This window comes from Octodon degus, unplaced genomic scaffold (assembly GCF_000260255.1).
Source record: "Octodon degus isolate 3935 unplaced genomic scaffold, OctDeg1.0 scaffold00047, whole genome shotgun sequence".
Classification (NCBI taxonomy): domain Eukaryota; kingdom Metazoa; phylum Chordata; class Mammalia; order Rodentia; family Octodontidae; genus Octodon; species Octodon degus.
This window is the reverse complement of record NW_004524623.1, coordinates 7,498,211-7,519,512: the sequence shown is the minus strand read 5'-3', so window position 1 is coordinate 7,519,512 and position 21,302 is coordinate 7,498,211. Positions and strand designations below refer to the sequence as shown.

The 21,302-nt window shown below is 43.0% G+C and overlaps 1 protein-coding gene across 1 annotated transcript in view; it reads left to right on the top strand.

Annotated features, from left to right (window-relative positions):
• Nucleotides 1-21,302, top strand: part of Ptprb (protein tyrosine phosphatase, receptor type B) — a 160,164-nt gene that overhangs the window by 133,415 nt on the left and 5,447 nt on the right. Inside the window, exons 20-30 of the mRNA XM_004632213.2 lie at nt 2,824-2,923; nt 4,136-4,219; nt 4,327-4,344; nt 4,460-4,541; nt 5,173-5,263; nt 5,825-5,901; nt 8,056-8,190; nt 10,224-10,346; nt 10,507-10,670; nt 13,585-13,720; nt 19,326-19,446. Coding sequence (XP_004632270.1) covers nt 2,824-2,923; nt 4,136-4,219; nt 4,327-4,344; nt 4,460-4,541; nt 5,173-5,263; nt 5,825-5,901; nt 8,056-8,190; nt 10,224-10,346; nt 10,507-10,670; nt 13,585-13,720; nt 19,326-19,446 — 1,131 coding nt within the window. The remainder of the gene's footprint in view (nt 1-2,823; nt 2,924-4,135; nt 4,220-4,326; nt 4,345-4,459; nt 4,542-5,172; nt 5,264-5,824; nt 5,902-8,055; nt 8,191-10,223; nt 10,347-10,506; nt 10,671-13,584; nt 13,721-19,325; nt 19,447-21,302) is intronic.

Below are 21,302 nucleotides of genomic sequence, written 5' to 3'. Positions count from 1 at the left end.
CCACTGCTGCACTCTGCCTAAGCAGGTGCTTTAGTCCACTGAGCTATCTGTCCAGCCCCCCAAGTTTTTAAAAGGAAAAGCTTCAAAAATGCACTATTTCATCAAGTTAGTATGAGAGGTAAAAGGGTAACACTTTTAAAAGAAAACACAGAAGTAAATCTTCATGAGCTAGAGTTATGAAATGGTTTCTTTTATATTCATATAATAAAATGCATGATTATTTTCACTTACAACCTAGAAATTACTAAACAAAGAAACACAGCAATATTTATCAGAGTTGGTGATAGCTCTCACAGACAATACACACAGCCTTGAAAAACATAAGCCCTGTGGTATAACCAAACTAGCAGTTTAAATATTACGGCTTCGAATTAGTCATACACAAACACATAGTTACTGAAGGCCTCGAACCTGTGCACCTCATATGTGTAGTAACATTGAAGAAGAGCTTGGGTTTCTTCAATGTAACACCAAAAAAACAAGCAACAACAGAAAAAATACAAGGCCAGTGAGATAGCTCAGTAGAATAAACACTTGCCTGGCAAGCTCAAGGTCCTGAGTTCAATCCCCAATACCACAAAAATAAAAGAAAAAACACAACTAAGAGTTAATCAGAATTCAAAATCACTCCTCCATGATACCTTGTCTAAACAATCTTAGCTATAATCTCATACTCTGCTTAAGAAATATGAAGACATATACAAAGTATCAACTGTCATAACTGTCCCACTAACCTGTTTCATTGTTTATCTTTTTTTCTCTTTAAAATAAAAAAGTTTGACATCCAAGGGTACCATTCTGTAAGTGAAAAGACAAGCCACAGAAAGGAAGAAAGTACTTGCAAATCATATCCAGTATTTGGTCAGGGTTGCATACCCAGAACATAAAAAATAATCCTTCCCTTACAATTCAATAATAAAAAGACAAATGACACAATTTTAAATTGTGCAAAAGATCTGAATAAACATTTCTCGAAGAGGTTCCAGTGGCCAATAAGCATCTGGAAAGATGTCAGCCACCAGTCGTCGTTAGGAAGATGCAAATCAAAGCCACAATAATGTATCACTTTACAATCATGGGAATGACTATAAGCCAACATAAGAAGTGTTAATGAGGACATGGAGAAACTCGAACCCTCATCAGTTGTTTGTGGAAATGGAAAATGATGTATACCCGATTTGCAGTATCTCTTTTGATTTCCCCAAAACATTGAATATAGAGTTACCATATATTCCAGCAATAATCCTACATGAAGTGAAAATATGTCCACACAGTAATTCACACTGGATGTCGACAGCAGGATCACTCATGGTAGACAGAAATGGAGGCATCTCAGATATCCACTAGTGAAAATGTGGATAAGCAAAGAGATATATATCCATACCATAAGATACTATTCAGTCATTGAAGGGGATGAAATATGGACATATGGCCTTTGGATGCTAAGTAAAAGAAGCCAGTGCACAGAACTGTGTGTCTGTGATTCAGTTTATCTGAAACATCCAGCACAAGCAATTCTATGAACAGTGAAAGCAGATTACAGGAGTTGGGAGGGAGGAGGGGGAATGGGGAGTTGCTTTAACAGATCTGAGTTTTTCTTTGGGGGATGATAAATGTTATAAATTTATTGTGTTTATGTTTGCAAAGCTCCGTGACTCAATTAAAACACCTATTGCATTATTTAAATGGGTGAGTTGAAGAATTGAACAACATGTGAATTATATTTCTTTATTTTTAATTTTTATTAGTTCATATTTACAGAGTTTAACATTTATCACAGAGGACTGGCCAAGAATTACATTTCAATAAAACTATTTTTTTTTATTTATTTGGGGGAGGACACAAGTTATTGAACTCAGCACCTCACACTTGCCAGGCAGATAGTGCACCATTATGCTAAATCTGCAGCCCGATAAAACTATTTTTAAAAATAGGCGAGCCAGGCATGGTATTATATTGCTGTAGTCCCAGCTACTAAGGAGGCTGAGGCAGGACAATTTTTGAATGTCAGGGTTCAAGACCAGCTTGGGCAATGTAATGAGACAGTCTCAAAAAAAGAGATTTTTAAAAAGGTTACTGTGGGCTGCATGTAGAACTCAGGAGGCTGAGACAAGGTCACTGCTAGTTCCAGGCCAGCCAGGGCCACAAAGTGAGTTCAAGTCCAGCCTGAATTGCATAGTGAAATTCAGTCTCAAAAAGACCAAAAAAAAAAAAAAAGGCTACACTCCTGTAATCCCAGAACTAGGGAGGCTGACACGGGAGGACCACTATAAGTTTGAACCGTACAGCGAGACTCTATCAAATAAATAAATAAGTCTACTGTGGCTACCGTTACTGTCACTTTTTCATAAATTCCCAGTGGCAAGGTCATACCAGATCATGACAATGAGCTTTTGTTCATGTAACTCTCAGCAGTTCACTGCCTTTGCTAGAGTTCCAGGTGCTGTGTACCTTGTTTCATATAAATGAAACAGTACTCTCATTTTGGGGACAAATTTCTTAGGGCTTCTGTCATAGGTTCCCCAACTTTCCACACCAGCACAAAGTCTGAAATTCCCTCAGTAGCCATATACGATTAATTTAAAACATCAGTGCCTTTTTTTACCGTGTGGCCAGCTGCGCTCACAGGGTGGCAGCCGGGAGTCCATCCTCTCAGCTGCGTATTCATGGCCTGCAGACAGTCCGCACCTGAGGGTGGGTGCTGCTTGCATTGTGATCCGGGTAACAGTACTTGGGGATGATCCAGCTTTCGAAGCTCTCTTACCCGCTTGCTGCCACTGACTTTCTCACCTGCATCCATTGCTTTCTTCTGGATTCTTGCAGAGCCCTTGTTTGGAGTCATCGAAGGAGTCAGCGCCGGCCTCTTCCTGATCGGCATGCTGGTAGCGCTCGTTGCCTTTTTCATCTGCCGGCAGAAAGTGAAGTAAGTGCAGTGGTACCTTCAGTGCCTGAGCCTGCGGCTGAAAACGCCCTTTAGCAGGGAAAGCAAGGGCCAGCCAAATAGCTCAGTGGATTAAAGCGCTTGCAAGCAGGGGCAGGGGCTGTGGGTTCGATCCCTGGGGCTGCCATCCTGTCCCTACCTCCAGGGCATGCTGAGACAGCAATTGAGACTGGGCATGGTGGTGCACACCTGTGGTCCCCACTCTTGGGAGGCTGTAAAATAGGTGGATCACTAAAAGTCTGATCTAGTAGTGAGACTCAGAACACCCTGTAGACCCTTCCCTAAAATTTAAAAAAAAATAAAAATTTAAAAAAAAACTAGCATGGAAAGCAAGAAGGGAAAATCATTTAACTTCTCCAAGTTCAACAACCATTGCTTTTGCAGGAAAACCAGAATCAAACTCTCAAACTATAACTTACTTGTTTGGAAGCTACTGTTGATGAATGACTGCAAATCTGTCAGTACCTTTATTTAAATATTTATTGAAATAGCTTTAAATATTAAATAACTTCTGCCTAAGAAAATAAAGTTTAATTCATATCTTCATGAAGATGGTGATATTTTAAATTCTGTACTCAGGTTCTTTTCTGATATATCCTGAAAAATACAGCTGATATCATTTTGTGGGTCCTATTTGCCATCCGAATTTAAGAAGGGACTCAGAAGAACCAAATAGCATGTGTCCCACTGCCACGTGCTCTTCTTTCGGTGAATTTTTTATTTAGCACATCACACCCGCTCTTGCTGTCATGTCTGGCATCTGAGATTTGCAGGTTTGGGTTTTTTGTTTTTTGTTTTTTGTTTTTTTTAAGGAAAATTTTGTTGAGAGAGCGTGGGGAGTGATTATGACCCACAGCCAAAACCAGAAGGCAGGCCCACGGTTCTTTCAGAGGTCTGTGTCTATGTTGGAAAGATCAACTTTGTATGTTATTCTTTCCCTTTTTTCCCCTCAAAGAAATATTGGCAGGGTGCAGATCTTCATGAATCCTGAAAAATCCAGATCTGCCCAAGCGGGCACAGCCTTGCTAGAAGTGGCAAGCTTTGTTCAAGTCAAATGTCGTAACTGGAACAAAAAGTCCTCTGAGCAGTCTAGGATGTAACTCAGTGGGGGAGCATCTGCCTGGCCCACGTGAGGCCCAGGGCTCACTGTCCAGTACCAAAACAGAACACTCAGTCCTGTGCCTTACGTTTCAGCCATGGCAGAGAAAGGCCCTCCGCACGCTTGAGCATTCGCAGGGACCGACCACTGTCTGTCCACCTGAACCTGGGTCAGAAAGGGTGAGTGCTTTGTTTTCTGCCATTTAATTTATGGAACAGTGGTATGATATGAGATTTGCTAACACAGTGTTTCCTTCTCTTTTCTTTCCTTTTTGGTTTTTTCACAGCAGCAGGAAAACTTCTTGGTAAGAGAGAACTCATTAATTACTATATTATCTTTTTTTGAAATATGCCTCAGACTAGTTATGGTGCTTTGCCTTTTCTTTAATAACTTTCTTTTCCTTTTCTTTTTAATTATAGCCCCATAAAAGTCAATCAGTTTGAAGGGCATTTCATGAAGCTTCAGGCTGACTCCAATTACCTGCTGTCCAAGGAATATGAGGTACAACTCAAACACAGTGAAGCATGAGCTCCGCTAGCACTCGGCAGCATTCATGGTGCTGTAGATCCACCCCTGGGCCCCCTCATCTGAAGTTAAATTGATGCTTAGGGTCTCAGCCAAATGCTCTTTGTACCTGAAACCATTCTCTGACAACACATCCAACCTACACCTAGTCCAATCTAATTTAATCTAATCTACACCTAATCTCAGGGCCAGTTTGAGCTCCCAAATAGTACAGCAAAATGCTTCCTGGATCAGATGGTAAGAATCTCAGGTATACACCTAATACTGTCGGTTATTCAGCCTAGACCTGTGCTTCACTGGGAAATAATAGAGTTTGGTTTAAAAAAAAAAAAAAGGCCCAGTCTTTGGATTTTATTCCTAGCTTTGCCACTCCTGTGACCTGGAGCACATCAGCTCTCCTGGCTGAGCCTCACCTGTAAGATGGTGACGTAAGCAGCACCCTGTGGGGGCTGTGAGTCGCAGCTAATGCATGTGGAGCGTGGGCGTTCATGCCATAAACTAATTGGCATGTGTAATTTGTACATGATTGTGTATTTCAAGGGCTGTATAATTTGCCATAAATTCGACTTTAAATTTTTCATTTGCAAACTTATTTTTGACATAACAGGACTTAAAAGACGTGGGTCGAAACCAGTCTTGTGATATTGCACTCCTGCCTGAGAACAGAGGAAAAAATCGATACAACAATATACTGCCATGTAAGTTTTGTGTCGCCTTTTGTAAAACACTGTCTGCCTCTAGCCATTTCTGCTCTGTCCCAGGAATAGAAGGGGGACACAGAAATATGGTGTCCTCAGACTCTGAATGAATTCAATCAAGGAATGACTTGTGTATTAGTGCACTGCTCTTCAGAAGCGTAGTGACCCGCTTAAATTCTGATCATGAGCACTTGTCTACAGTTTCTCATTAAAGGCTCAGAGCAACCGTTGGTTAACAGCAGGGCTTTGACTTCAGGCTGACCAGGGTTTACTTAATAAAATCTCTAGTTTAGTGACTTGTCCTACAGTCAAAGGGAAGCAGCTCCTGTCTTAGGCAAGTGTCCTGGTGGAACAATGGAAGGCACAGGTGGCGCTCATGTCTTGTGCAAACTGGAGAACTTAGTCACGCCATTTGTGCCTCCTCTGTACGGCGGAGATGAGGGCTCCTTACTTGGGGCTGCTGTTGGGGCCAGATATGGAGCACATCAAAAACTTCACTGTACATACGCATAAGAAAGTGACCCCAAGACTCAACAGGTCTCTCAATGGACTCTCTTCCAGATGACGCCTCTCGAGTGAAGCTGTCCAACGTAGACGACGACCCTTGCTCCGACTACATCAACGCCAGCTACATCCCAGTAAGCAAGCCTCTCCGCTCAGGATGACACTGAGGCGAGCGGTTGTTCTAGGGATGACCCACTTCTCCCTCATGATCTTTCTTTTCTCACCTCTGTAGACACTTGTAGATTTGTAGAAAACCATGTCTGATTGCCATGAAACAGGGGGGCATTCTCCTCGGTCACTTTAAGGTCCATATTTTATGATGACTGCAGTCACAATTGTCATGAGCCCAGGGTGCATCTTCAAGGGCAGTTTTCTCCGTGGTCCTTAGGCAAGATTAGAGCTCCCTCAGGAACATAGATCTCTCCTGCTAGGACTGTCTAGGTAAGGAAATCAATCTCTTGTTGGTTTTTGAAAACCACACATTCCTCAAACATTGTGTCAGATCTTTGGGCTCTGATTTCTATGGCATTTTACAATATCCTGTAGCACATTACAGTGGAAGACATTTTAAGGGTCAAACAAATAGTCTGAAATCCCATTTCTGTCCCTTGCTGGTTCTGTTGTCAGGCAGTTCCTTCAGCAATAGCTCACCAATTAAACTTATCCTGGGTTCTTCTTTCCTCAAAGAGTTGGACAAGTTGGGGCTGGAGAGATGGCTCAGTGGAATAGGTGTTTCCTTGGCAAGCGCAAGGGCCTGAATTCAATATATTAAAAAAAGAAAGAAAGAAAGAAAGAATTGGACAAGCCAATAACAGTATTAAAAGTTTATTTGAAAAGTGAGGAGTGAAGGGGTAAGGTAAAAACAAGCTCTGTGGAGTGAACTTGGGCCTAACAAAGAGAGGAAAGGATAAAAGCAAAAATAAAAGTGCACTCTGTGCCCTAAGGCAGAATGCCTGCTGAGAGGAGTCACCAGAGCACGTTGCTTGCAGCGTCCATTTGTCTCTTTTCTGTCCCGCGCACCTCCTGGGAGCCCGCGAGGAGCCTCACATCCGGGTGTCCCGGGACCTTATGATTGACAGCTCCTGCTTATTTCCCTAGCCTGCTGCAGCACACCCTCACTTCGGTGATCCTGGAAATTATTTTGCCGTTTGGACTCCCTGTTTTCTTTTTTATGAACTTAAAATAATAATCTTTACCTCAAAAAAAAAAAAATCAACTCACTCAATAAACACCTATTGTAAATGTAAAAAGTCAGATACTAAGCTGTATGCAGGCAGAAGATAAACAGCATCCTGACATAGAGGCATACTTGGAACGGTCAAGACCTCAGGAACTCACAAGGGGAGCCCTGAGAAACCCCCTGGTGTGTCTCTCCAACACTACAGCGTCATCGGGACTCTTGTTACAATGCAGATTCTGACGCCAGCAGGCTGCGGGAGACCTGGGACGCCACTTTCTAATAAGCTCCTCAGTGATTTCCCGAGAACCACACTCGGGGTAGCAAGAACCTTAAGGTTGCTAGAGAGTATGTAAGGGAAGATTACCACCCAGCACAGAGAAAAGTCAAGCGAGCTCAGCTGAATAGGCCATGTGCTCAGAATAAGGAAGAGCGGGCAGATGGGAGGCATTGTTCAGGTGGGCAGTGTTATGAGGGGCAGAGGTGGCCTCATGTAGGGCTCTAAGGAGAAACAAGGAGATAAAGGTCTTCAGCTGGGATTTACAAGTAGTTCTATGTTGCTGGGGTGCAAAATGAGTGAATAAAAAGGTCCTGGTTCATAGTACGGTGGATAGGATCAGTGGCAGCCTTGACCACCACAAATCATGTGAGGAAAGGGTAACAGGGTTTCACTTCCATTAAGCTTCCTTACAAAATTATGTCTTAGCAAATTATTCTAGTGTCGGTTATCCTCAAATTCCAAAACTTAGTCCCTCAGACAGACAGACAGACAGACAGACAGACAGACAGACAGACAGACGCACACACACACACACACACACACACACACACACACAACGAAGGGTGAAGTGTTTTCTAGATTATGACCAGAGTCCTCTATTTGCCTTTTAGAGCCCCAGGCTGAAAGGGAAACGTACCTCTTAACAATAGCTCAATGTTCTGGCCTTTGTCCTTCCTGCTCCCAAGCCTCCACACTTGTGGTAATTTCTTTTTCTCGAGCCAGGGGCCTGGCGGAGATCTCCATATCATCTAATCTGCAGAGCTAGCTCTTTGTTTACAATTTTGAAGAGGCCCATTGTTTCTGACTCTCCATGTTGTAAATTCATTGCAGGGCAACAACTTCAGAAGAGAATATATCGCCACTCAGGGGCCGCTTCCTGGCACTAAGGATGACTTCTGGAAAATGGCCTGGGAACAGAATGTCCTCAATATTGTCATGGTGACCCAGTGTGTCGAGAAGGGTCGAGTGAGTGAACAGTCTTCCTGTCCTCCGCACTTTGCTTCCCACTTCACAAATGCAGCTCCAGCCCACCCCGATCCGAAAGCGCACCCCACAAACCCAAGCAGAGACAGTGTGACAATGTGGATGCCACTCAGCTCTCAAAGGGCTGAATTGGGGTCTGAAGTTTCAGTCAAAACTGCTCTCATGTGATGACTGGGATTTTCCCAAGGTCCTAATCCACAGAAAGAGAATGTGCCCTCTCATCTACCCCTTCCTTCAGTGCATGGCTTGTGGCAGGAGGGGGAGACCCTGCCGGAGTCAAGGAGCCCAGCCTTGCTCTCCAAAAAGACGTGTTTTAGGCTATCTTGGAAGATTCGAGTAAAATAGTTATCTGGACAAATTAAGCAAGCTTTTTATAGTGTGTTTATAATCTACTGCTTCATACAGTTACTTTTAGGATTAAAAAAAAATTACATGTAATGAGCTAACAAAAATATATTAGGGAGGATCACTATAAGTCCAAGCTGTATAGTGAGACCCTGTACCAAATACATTATATATATATATATATATATATATATATCACCTATATGTCCTCTTCAACCAAACTAGCCTTATGTGTATACCTATATGTAAATAGATACAAAGCAACAAAACAATTAGAAGTGTGTGTGTAACCATGTATGTGTTTATGTACAACACATAGGAATTGCCTGGGTGTGGTGGCACACATGTACAATCCCAGCACTCTGGGAGGTGGAGGTAGAAAGGTTTCAAGAAAAGTTATAGTGAGCCAGGCACGGTGGTGCACACCTGTCATCCCAGCACTTGGGAGGCTGAGGCAGGAGGATTGTTGCGAGTGTAAGACCAGCCTGGGCTACAGAGTGAGCTCAAAGCAGCCTGAACTGCATAGTGAGACCCTGTCTCAAAAAGACAAAAGAAAAAAAAAAAGAGAGAAAGAAAAAGAAAGAGAGAAAGAAAGAAAGATTGTAGAAAGGTTTGAGTCCAGCCTGGACAGTTTAGCAATTCAGCAAGACTATGCCTCAAAACAAAAGAGTTGAGGATACAGCTCAGTGTGAAGACCCTGGGGTCAATCCCCAATACTGAAAAACAAAAACTTATATGTATATGTAGTTCGGAGCCCACTTTAGGTGCCTCACCCTAGTTAGTTGAATAAAACTCATGTATACACTATCTGATACATATGTGTACATATATAAATATAAGCAAATATATCCCAATCAGTGAATATCTATACCTTATAAAACACATCAATTCATAAAAAAGTATAAATACTACCAAAAAATACAAAAGAAATAAGCATTCACAATCCCTTTCCTCTTTCCCTTGTACATATAAATACAAGCTGAGCTATCCATTATAACTTCTCAAAGATTTCTTGGCACATGGCCCATGTTAGAAAAACAATAAAAATAGGAACAAAACAAGACCAGGAAGACAATGCCTTCCTCCTCTTGACTGGATCTTTCTTCAGAAAGAACAATAAATTATAATTCATGTTTTATCTGCTAGCAGATCAGCAATGCTGAGAAAGTCAATTAAAAAAAAAAATAAACCTCAGGGCCAGTGAGATAGCTTAGTGGACTAAGTGCCTGCTTAGGCAAGCTCAGGGACTGGGGTTTAATCCCCAGCACCACATACTGCACCAGCCCACCCTTGGGTGTGCTGAGCTGGCCACAGAGACAGGGCATGGTAGCACACGCCAGTAATCCCAGCACTGGGGAAGCTGAAAACAGGAGGATCAATATGAGTCCGAGAAGTGTAGTGAGACCCTGTACCAAATACATAATAATAACAGAATAAAAACCTCAAGCCAGATAACACTTCCTGACATGTAACTGAATGCACAGTTTGGGGCTTGAGGCTTGCTCTTTGTGGGGTAGCCCCACTGGAGCAGCAGCCCAACTTCAGGACTGGTCAGGAGCCAGCGAGTAAGAAGCTGATCCAGGATTTCTAACTCAGGAGGGGACACAAGTCCAAGCTCTCACAGTAATCATGTTTCTGGGTTGACTTTTTTTCCATCTGTCCTCTTGCAGGTGAAGTGCGACCATTACTGGCCAGCGGATCTGGACTCCCTCTACTATGGGGACCTCATCCTGCAGATGCTCTCGGAGTCGGTGCTGCCTGAGTGGACCATCAGGGAGTTCAAGATATGCAGCGTATGTCAGTTTGCTTGGCTTCGTTAATGACCCAATTTGGGAAGATGCGAATCCTGTTATTGCCAATTGCTCTCCTGTAGTTGCAGGCCACAGACGTTCCTGGGTAGCACTGCTGTCCAGTGCGGGCTCCCCTCTCCTCATCCTGCTCCCTTTCTTGCAGGAGGAGCAGCTCGATGTACAGAGGCTCATCCGCCACTTTCACTACACAGTGTGGCCAGACCACGGAGTCCCCGAGACCACGCAGTCCCTGATCCAGTTTGTGAGAACGGTCAGGGACTACATCAACAGGACCCCCGGGGCCGGGCCCACCGTGGTGCACTGCAGGTATGGATGTGAAGGCCGAGCCATCCATTACAGCCCTGCACCTTGGCATCTGGAAAAAGCATAAACGGGAGACAGTAGTGGGCTGAAGATTTGCCGAGCTTGTTGGCCGCCTAACTCCCAGGGGATTTCATTACACTATCCCTTCTCTGTTCTCCAACCTCACTCCGCTTCCTTAAACTTCTCTTCCACCTTTTCCTCTCCCGCCAGTCCCTCACCCTTACTCTCTGCCCTTCTGTCCCCCTTGTGTTCTTTTTCCTACTGCGAGGACTACAGTGACTCCCGTGCTCCTCATAGCTTGTCCCCACCTCCCTTTCCAACTGCATTGCCTTCAGCTCCCCTCCCGTTCTCAGCAGGAATGTGACTGCACCCAGCTCTGTCTTCTCTTTTGCCATTCTTGCCCCTTGGGGTGGCTTGTCTCCCTCCTTCACCTGGTTAAGCCCTATGTATCCTTCAAGAAAGGTTTTGTAGACTATCTGAGGTCTAGTCGCAGGTCTTTGCCCCTTACTGCTGCTGTAACAAAATGCTAAGGACCAATCTACAAGTAGAAATTTCTTTCTCAAGGTTAAGGAGCCTGGGAAGTCCAAGAGCAAGGCCTTGGGGAGGGCAGTCGTGGCTTCCAAGATGGCACCTGGCTTCTGCCTCCTCCAGAGGCAAGGAAGGCTATGTCTTTACACCGCTGAAGGAACAGAAGGGCAACAGGACATAGCCAGCTCCCTCCAGTCCTTTTATAAGGGCTTACACGTAATATAGAGGTCTCAGGACCTAATCACTTCCTAAAGATCTTATTCTTAACACTGTTGCACTAAGCATTAAATTTAAATCTGAATTACAGGACAAAGTTTCAAATCATAGCGTAGCATAGCTCTTGCCATTTGTAGCCCCCTCGTTTGCTCTTAAATTTCTGTTCTCGCTTCACTTCTTGCTTCCAAAAGTCTGTTCGTAGAATCAACCTAACGAGCCATCATTCTCTCTCTGGGGAGCCTGGTGCTTAGCTAATTAATGTTTGCAACAACACTCTGACAGTCCTAACTGAATGGCACTAATAAATAAAAAGCAGTGAATTGCTACAGTAGGAGAAATGTCAAGTGTGCTAATCGCCTTCCAATCAGCCCAGCACCCTGGGAGCCCTTCTTTTATGCCATTAGAATCCCAGTGCTCTTTTGGATTTTTGGGGGGAGGGGGAAGGGAATGGGTTGTTTTTTTTTTTTTTTTTTCTTTTTTTAAGACAGGTATCACTTTGTAGCCCAGGCTGGCCTCAAACTCACTGTGAGGCTAGACGTGGTGGCACACACCTATAATCCCAGCACTTGGGAGACTGAGGCAAGAGGATTGCTGTGAGTTCAAAGCTACCCTGAACTAAAAAGTAAGTTCAAAGCTATCCTGAACTGCATAGTGAAACTCTGTCTCAAAATGAAAAACCTCTTTATGTAGCCCAGGCTGGCCTGGAATTCACAGTGACCCTCCTGCCTCTGCCTCTCAGGTGCTGGGGTTACAGCCATGCACCAACACCTGTACTGCCTCTGCTTTTCATGGGAATGTGAGGCATTCCAGAGCTTCGCACTTTCTGAAGGAAGAATAGCAAGCATTTTTGCCCCAGGCCACTGGAGAACTTTTAGGAATGCATACACTAAATACCCCCTGGAGATTCTCCCATGAATAATCATATTTACTTGGAAATAGCAGAACATGGAAATGGGAATATAGGTACCATAGTAAAGGGTAGGTGCACTGAAAGAACTTGAAGTGAGGGCAAGATTTTAAGGCAAAAAGGAAGAAATTTACACATGCAGCAGATTGCTGGAAATTCGATTGCTGAGCAAGTATTCTGTCAAGAACATCTTATCCGAATTTCTGCAGTCTTTTAAAAATGTTGCTACAGAAATCTATACACATGTGCGGGGTGCAAATTATCAGCTGCAAGTAGCGCAGGAAGCTATTTTTGCAGGCCCTTGAGACAGCTTTCATCCCACGCAGACAGACATGAGTCCCTCCCCTTCATTACTTCCCCACTCTGATTTTGTCTGGGTCTGATGAGAGTGATTTCATGCTGGCATCAGCAATTCATGCAGCCCCCAAAACTCCCGGATGAGTCAGGTGGAGTGGCTCAGACCTGTACCCCAACACTCTAGGAATCTGAAGAAGGAAGATCTAAAATTCAAGTCCAGTGAGGGCAATTAGGATTTCAGGGAGACCCTGACTCAAAATAAAAACTAAAAGTGCTAGAGAGACAGCCCAGAGACCCTGGGTTCAATATCCAGGTACAAGAAAAGAAGGAGAGAGAGAGAGAGAGAGAGAGAGAGAGAGAGAGAGAGAGAGGAGTCCCAGATTATAATACCAGAAATAGGCAGTTTCTAGCAAAATTGAAACTAGAAGTTGCTGTTCCACTTCTAGCCCACAGCACATCGCCACACATGTTCACCGTGGTGTTCATGTGACAAATTTTAATAAAGAAAAACAAAAATGGCCTCTTTGCCTGCATTGCCAATGGGATAGCAGTGTTTTATGGACTCCATAGAATGGTTAAAAGAAATTAGATCTATAAGAAAATATAGGGATAAATCTCAAAACACAACATTAAATCAAAACTTGGTTAAAGAATACATTAGATGAGTTAGTCTTTTGATACATTTTGGAAACACATAAAATAAATATATTGCTGATGGACCTATTTGTTTGTAGAGAAAACATAAAAATCCGTATGGAACTGATACTCAGCAAGGGCAGAGCAGAATCTACCCCTGATATTGGGAGAGGGAGGAAAAGAGGGGAAAGAGGTAGAATACTAGGACTGTAGTGAACGAAGCTGTCCTTCATTCTTCCCCAAATTGAAAGAGAAAAAGAAAGATATACCAGAGTCTCTGGATGCATCTCAAAAGGCAAATTTAATAAAATGTTTCTTTACTGTCTCTTCTAGTGCTGGTGTGGGTAGAACTGGAACCTTTATTGCACTGGACCGAATCCTCCAGCAACTAGACTCCAAGGACTCTGTGGACATCTATGGAGCTGTGCATGACCTGAGACTTCACAGGGTGCACATGGTCCAGACTGAGGTAAGAGCTACTGGCTGAGGGACACAGACCACCTTGCTCCTCTCCCTATAAAGATATATATTAATCTATTACATATTAATATTAAATATATAATATCTATCTATCCATCTATCTATATCTCTCCAGGGCTTCCATCAAACATGGACAAATAACTATGGCATATTAGGAAAAGAAAGAGAAGTACGCATGTAAACCTTTCTAGGACTTATTATGACATAGATATCAATGTCTTTCAGGATGATCCATACCCTTATTTTTACTTAACTAGTTGCTCCCCTTAGAAAATAATTAATTTAGGTGGGTAAGTAGAAAAGTGCATGTTTTGAAACAAAGGAGGGCCAGCAAGATAGCTCAGTGGACTGAGTGCCTGCTTTGGCAGGTGCAGAGAACAGGGTCCAATCCCCAGTCCCGCGTGCCACACCGGCCCTGCCTCCAGGGTGCACTGAGCCAGTGCAGGAGTTCAGCGGTGGTGGTGCACACCTGTAATCCCAGTGCTAGGGAGGCTGAAAACAGGAGGATCACTGTGAGTCTGAGCTGTGTAGTGAGACCTTGTAGCAAATACATAAATGAAAAATAAATAAAAGAAAAGAAACAAAGTAGTATACATGGGGTGGGGAGGGATAGGCTGGTGGACAAATGAACACAGAACTTTATTAAAAAGAAGACCCTAAGTTCTACTCTGCCCCTGCCTCCACCCCTCTATCTGTGCCTTTGTCTCCGAGGACATGAAGAGCCTATTCCATGGTAGAGGTTTAATGTTTTCATTTGTTTCCACAGCTCTTTGACATTCACAGGATTTTTGGCTTTTGTTTGTTATGTGGTATTGGGGATTGAACTCAGAGCCTTTGCATTGAGCTACATCCCTAGCCTATCATTTATTTTCTGTTTTGAGACAGGATCCTGCTAATACTGAATTGTCAAGTCTGGACTCAAACTTTCCATCCTCTTGCATCAGCCTCCCAGTGTGCTGGGATTACTGGCATATTCCACCATGTCTTGCTCACTGAACATTTTAAAACAGGTCATCCTATTAAATTTTCATAATGACCAAGTAAGTGAGGCACTATATTCTACCTCCAGGCTAAAAAATTGAAGTCGGGGCCAAAGGGCTTTGCAGAAAGCCCATAGTTATGAAGAGGTCTAGCACTTGGACTCTTCTATAAAATCCCTGGCCCATGAGCACCAAGCTTTCTTCAATTTTAGAAAACAGAACTCAGTATATGGGACATCTAGCAGGTTGGCATTTTTAGTTCCTTTCTATTATTTGGATTATTTGGAGGTTCCATAGCAAAATAAATGTTGCAGTAAAGTAGGAAATCATCTCTTTCCCTTTTTTCTTACAAAAATCTCAGTCAATATCAGATCTGACATTGCTCTAAGACAATAGAAGTTGGACATTTCTGTAGTCCTAGTCTCTGGCCTCACTCCTTGGAAATGATGGGAGGGGCTGCTATTATACCCATAGAGGAGTATAATCAACAAGCCCCTGGGGGTAAATCCTCTAACTGAAGAGAAACAACTTTCTCACCACCTGTATTGATTTTCTGGGTCCATGGTGACAGCTGGCCTCAACAGCTACTTTCATTTATTATTATTATTATTTTTTTCTGTATTTTAGGGAAGGGTCTACAGGGTGTTCAGGGTCTCACTGCTAGATCAGACTCATAGTGATCTGCCTGTTTACAGCCTCCCAAGTGCTGGGATTACAGGTGTGCACCACCACGCCCAATCTCAATTGCCATCTCAGCATGTCCCAGGGGTGGGGCCAGCACAGCAGGTGACCTTATCTTAACTAGATGTGTCCACAGTAATCTATCCCTATCAATTTCTTGGTTGATTTTTTTTTTTTAATGTAATTAGTACATGGTCTACGTAAATTTAGTAGTGAGACCCTGAACTCCCTGTAGATTTTGGATGAATATAACAAAGAGAAAGGATTTCTAAACAAAGAACGGGGGGGGGGGGGCTGAGTAGATGGCTCAGTAGAAATAACCGCTTGCCTGGCAAGCTCAAGGGCCTGAGTTCAATCCCCAGTTCTGTCAAAAATAAATAAATAAATAACATTACAGTTTGGGGCCGGGGAGATGGCTCAGTGGAATAAGCGCTTTCCTGGCAAGCAGAAGGACCTGAGTTCAATCCCCAGTTCCGCAAAAAATAAATAAATAAATAACTGTACACAAGGAATATATGGATATGTTCCTCCCTTTACCTTGCCTTGGGGCAAAGTTGCAACCTGACCCTGAGAGAAAGAGCAATGACTTTTTTAAGAACAGTAAGTCTGAGTCTGTCACACCCGGCTGCTCCCCAGGGAAGGAAACACTGAGGGGTCATAAGACTGACTGTCCCGTCCCATTTGGAAAATGCTGCTGGCATTTTCTCATGACTCATGCAATCCGCGTGTAGATACCTTGTTGCTTTTCTCCAGAATATATGTGCTTGTTTATGTTGTTTCTATCACAGTCTATCACACTGTTTAAAATGTCATCTTTTTTCTCTGTCTTGATACTTTACTTCTCAGAAAGTACCTATGTGCTTCCTTTTCTTTTTTCTTTTCCTTTCTTTTCTTATCCTTTCCTTTCCTTTCTTCTTTTTTTGTCTTTTTGAGACAAGGTCTTACTATGTAATTCAGGCTGGTGTTGGGCTCACCTTGTAGCCCAGGCTGGCCTTGAACTCTCAGTGATCCTGCCTCAGCCACCCGAGTGCTGGGATTACAGGCATGCACTACCACATGACCAACAGTGATGCATAATTCTGTTTGACGTGGATCATGTTCTGGGTATTTATTCACATGTCTTCTCTCAGGGACCATGAAAGGTGATACATCTAAAACTATAAATACTATTTAATACCACAAATACTGGTGAAATTAAATGAAACTGAATGTGTCACCACATAGCCAAAGATTTGCCCATTAACAAAAAATGATGCTCCATGATTTGAGGTTCATCTATGAGAATTTTTTTCAAATTTTTATTATGGCCAAAATGAGATGTACATGCATGATTTTCCAAGGGATATTTCATTGGGAAAAGAAGAATTAATATTAATACTAATATTAACACTGCAAGGCAAAAGAGTAGATATTAACTAGCTTCAAACCCCCAGTGGATCGTTGTTGAAGAGTTTATTAACAAGCCATAGAACAGATATAATAGAGTTCACTCACAGCTTACCTCTAAGGTTCCAAACTGATTTAATATCCCAGTAGAATTAAAAACAGAAATTATGCTCAAATTTGCGTCTGAGAAAATAACGAGGAGTAGCCTACAATTTGGTGGGTCATTTTAAAATTGCAGAGAGAGGTACTCTAGAATAACATTTTCAAAATAGCCCTTTCCTTGAATATTCAAGGTTAAGACAGCAATAAAACACTCCTAACAAATAAATGAGTTGATGAGTAGAAAAGCAAAGAACAGTGAGCCTCAGGGTTTAAACATTTCCTAATCTATCTATTATCCTGGACCTACCTTCTACAGTCTCCTGGGTAGATAGATGCTCAGACTGGCTTCCCATCAGGAACAGTGCACAGGGCTCAACTCAGACAAATAAGCCCTTGTCCACTTGGAAAGACTTACAGAGGGACAGTCTTTTGGTCCCATTTTTCCCCAAGCCTTCAAAATACTTTGAGGTTGGCTACAAGGATTATCTTAAACAGAAGGCCCAGAAATGTTTTTCAGTATCCATCTAACTGACATCACTGCTAAGTCTTGCATCCTTTAATGGGCAAAGGATGTTATCTGTAAAGAGACCTTAAGTTCCTTCTTTTATAGATGGGAAAACTCAGATCCCAAGAGACCTCGCTGTCTCCAGGCCTGTCAGAGGCTGGGCATCCCGACTCCCTCTCCTGGCTTCCCCTCCCAACCTCTTTGCTCCCTGGCCTCTGAGCAATGGCTGAGTCAGTGAGGGGAGCCCAAGGCCAAGTGCCAAGATTGCAGACCTCTATTTCCATCCCAGAGAACTCACTTGGTAGTGATAAGAGGAAAGAGTCTCCCAAGCTGCTAGATGTCTGGTATGAGTTCCTGGTCTCTAAAATATAAGAATGAGGGCTGGTGAGATGGCTCAGTGGTCTAAAGCACCTACTTAGAATAAGCTTAGCAAAGCATAAGGACCGCGGTTCAATCCCCGAGCACCACATGCCAGCCAGCCCTGCCCCCTGGTGGTCTGAGCTGGCCACACACACACACACACACACACACACACACACACACAAATAAAAATTTAAAAAAATAAAATATAAGAATGAATTTTAGGAACAATGGAGGTTAAGAACAGAATTTATTTATTGGGGGAAAGAAAGCTTTTGTCCGAGAGAGGGACAGAGGGTCCTAAATGGGTTGCCAAGGACCCTGCCTTGTCTAGGGATTTTTATAGAGCAGATCTACTATGTGAGGCAGGTCCAAGGTAGGAAATACGGGAATGCACAAGGTGGGCATGAAGTGGGATGAAGCTGTGGTCAACCAATGAGATTAGAAGCATAATTGCTCAGGTAAAATTGATTAAATCAAGATCAAATGGGGAAGCATAGCGGGCATGAGTACAGAGCAGAGGCTCTTCCTATAGGGCACTGAGTTAGTGACTCTTCCTCACTCTCTCAAGGTGATAGAGACCTACGTAGAATACCAATCCCTGGCATCTATCCTTGGCGATGCATGGGGTGCATCTGTTCCATCTTTTGTCTTGAGGTCTGACCCACAGCTGGAGATGCCCATGTCCCCCACAGCTACAAGGCAGGGTCTCCTGCATGGGCTCCTTCCAAGGCCCACCGCTGCCTGACTGCCTACAGTATTTCTGTCTAATTCAGTTGCCTACAACAGCAGGAAAGAAGGGGACCCAGTGCACAAGTTTGGCTGCCGTGCCTCATCAGTGAAAAGTCTCTGTAGGAGCTGTAGGGTCCTGAAAGTACTGACTTTTCTATCTGCTTGTTCCTAAAATTGTTAATACCCCAATCGTTGACAATATCCTCACTATGTAACCCACTGCGCTTCTGGGCAGCCAGGGAACATCTCTGGGATTCTTCTGTGGGTCAGACTTGTGTTCTTAGAGAACAGAGATGGGCTAGCCGCTCTGTCTTACAGTCAAAGAAATAACAGTGCGGTTTGTTATACAGACCCCATTTTTTCACCGATTCACCCCAAAAGGGAACAAAACAAAGAGAAGAGCATGAAGTGATTTCCTCATAAGAAAATGGGTGTATTGGAAACACAAACTTGGAGGCCACACCTTGTGGATCAAATCCTGTGGGTCCCTTTCTTAGCTCAGTGACTTTGCAAAAGTTACTGAACTTCTTAATCTCAGTTTACATTGATAATTATAACTACCTCAAAATGTTGTTGAAGTCATGAAATGGTTTCGTGCAGATACGTAGCACAATATGGGTATCCATTCATCTCTAGTGTGTGCCGGACACACTGGCAGGTGCTCAGTATGGAGAGCTCATCTGGGGATGAACAACCACAGAAACAATTCTTCTCTCTTCAGGGGTAATGAAAAGAACTCACTTCTTATGTACCAGAGAGAATTAGTGAAATGGCTGTCAGGAATTGCAATCCCTGTTTCTGTCTTGTGACAGTTCCTCATCTCCGCTGTGTTTTCTACTTGCCCACAGTGTCAGTACATCTATCTACATCAGTGTGTAAGAGATGTCCTCAGAGCCAGGAAGCTCCGGAGTGAACAAGAAAACCCCCTGTTTCCCATCTATGAAAATGTGAATCCAGAGTATCACAGAGGTAGGATTTCACTTCACTTACTGTGCACTTTTCAAAATATGATCAGCCTGAAAAATATTAATAACCTAACACTCTCTTAATATGTACATTTATCTTTTCTTCTATCCAGAGGGTCCTGAAAAAGAACAGAATAGGAAGTAGGGGGAGTTTCCCACAGTTGGGCAGCAGTTCCTTGTGGTAGTTTCACCTAGTGAGCCTCAAATGCCCTCTAGCAAGGACTGCTTAATGTTTCTTTTCCAAGCTTTACTGAAACCACAACTTGACAGTTCAAATTGTAAAACTGGAGTCAGATAACATAGCGGATTAAAGCACCTACTTAGGCAGATGCAGAGGCTGGGTGTTTGATCCCTGCCTTGCCTTGCCAGCCCCTCCCCTGGGGTGTGCTGAGATGGCAATTGAAACTGGGCCTGGTGGTGCATGCCTGTAATCCCAATGCTTGGGATGCTGAAAACAGGAGGATCACTATGCTTCTGATCTGTGTAGTGAGACCCTGTAGACCCTGTCCTAAATACACTTACAAAAATTATAAAATTGTTTTGGAGAATTCAGCAAACTATGAGAGATCTTAATATGTTATCTTGTGACCTAGTATTTCATTTGTCACCCTAAGTACAGAAAAACATTTATGCATAAGACTTCTCACAGCTAAAAGTTAAAAAAAAAAGCAGTTAAAAGTTTGATGAAAACCTGTTCTGTAGAGGACTGTATTGGTTATCTCTGCACTACCAGAATAATACTAGAGGCAGATAAATTTATAAAGAGAAAAGGATTTTTAGCTCACATCTTGGAAGGCCCAAGGGCATGGAGTTTGTATTGGCCAGTTCTGATGAGATTCTCACGGTAGACACGTCATTTACTGTGTGAGCACATGTCAGACCAAGTGGTCACATCTGGAGCCAAGAGGAGGGAGAGCTTCCTGGGGCCTCTTACCTATTTAAAACAATGTGCTTGTGAGCTCTCCCATGGCATTTCATGAGATGTACCTGCTGAGACCTCAGTGACATAAGGGCTCCCCCAAAGGCCCCGCCTCCAAAAGTTCTGTGGTAGTGCCACCTAACACTGCCACCTGCAGACTAAGCCTTCCATCAGCATTGATCCTGGACAGACACAAGCCTTATTCACTGTCATACAATATGATGTAGTCATTTAGAATGAAATAGATACATAGATATATAGATGAAATAGATTTGGATATGGATGTGGATATATGGACATGAATATGGAGATTAGATAGATAGATAGATAGATAGATAGATAGATAGATAGATAGAATAAGTTTTGGGGGGTTGTGTGTGGGTTTTTTAAAATTTGTTTACTTTGACAAATGTGTTGCCTCAGCTGGCCTCATACTCACTGGCCTCAAACTCTTGAGTTCAAGGATATTCCTCCTTTAGTCTCCTGTGTGGCTGGGGTTATAGCCACATATGCCACACTTGGCTCAGTGATATTTTTGAGGATATTATAATAATACAATACAACAATGCATGTGATACCATATGTATTGTTGTATGTTACCCTGTTTCTGTCTTTGTTTCTGTTAATTTGTTTTTACTCTTCAAAATAAAATATTTTTTAAAACCTTAGTTGAATTCCTCTATTGTTTAGTGAAATTCTGTATCTTTTCTAACTTTTTTTTACTATTTTTTATTATCTTTAAAAATAAAAAAATAAAGGGTCTGGCGCAGAGGATTAAAGAACCTGCAAGCAGGAGCAGGGGCCAGGGCTTCAATCCCCAGAACTGCCATGCTGGCCGTGCCTCCAGGGCATGCTACAATGGCAATTGAGACTGGGCATGGTGGCGCACACCTGTAATCCTAGCTCTTGGGAGGCTGTAAACAGGCAGATCACTACAAGTC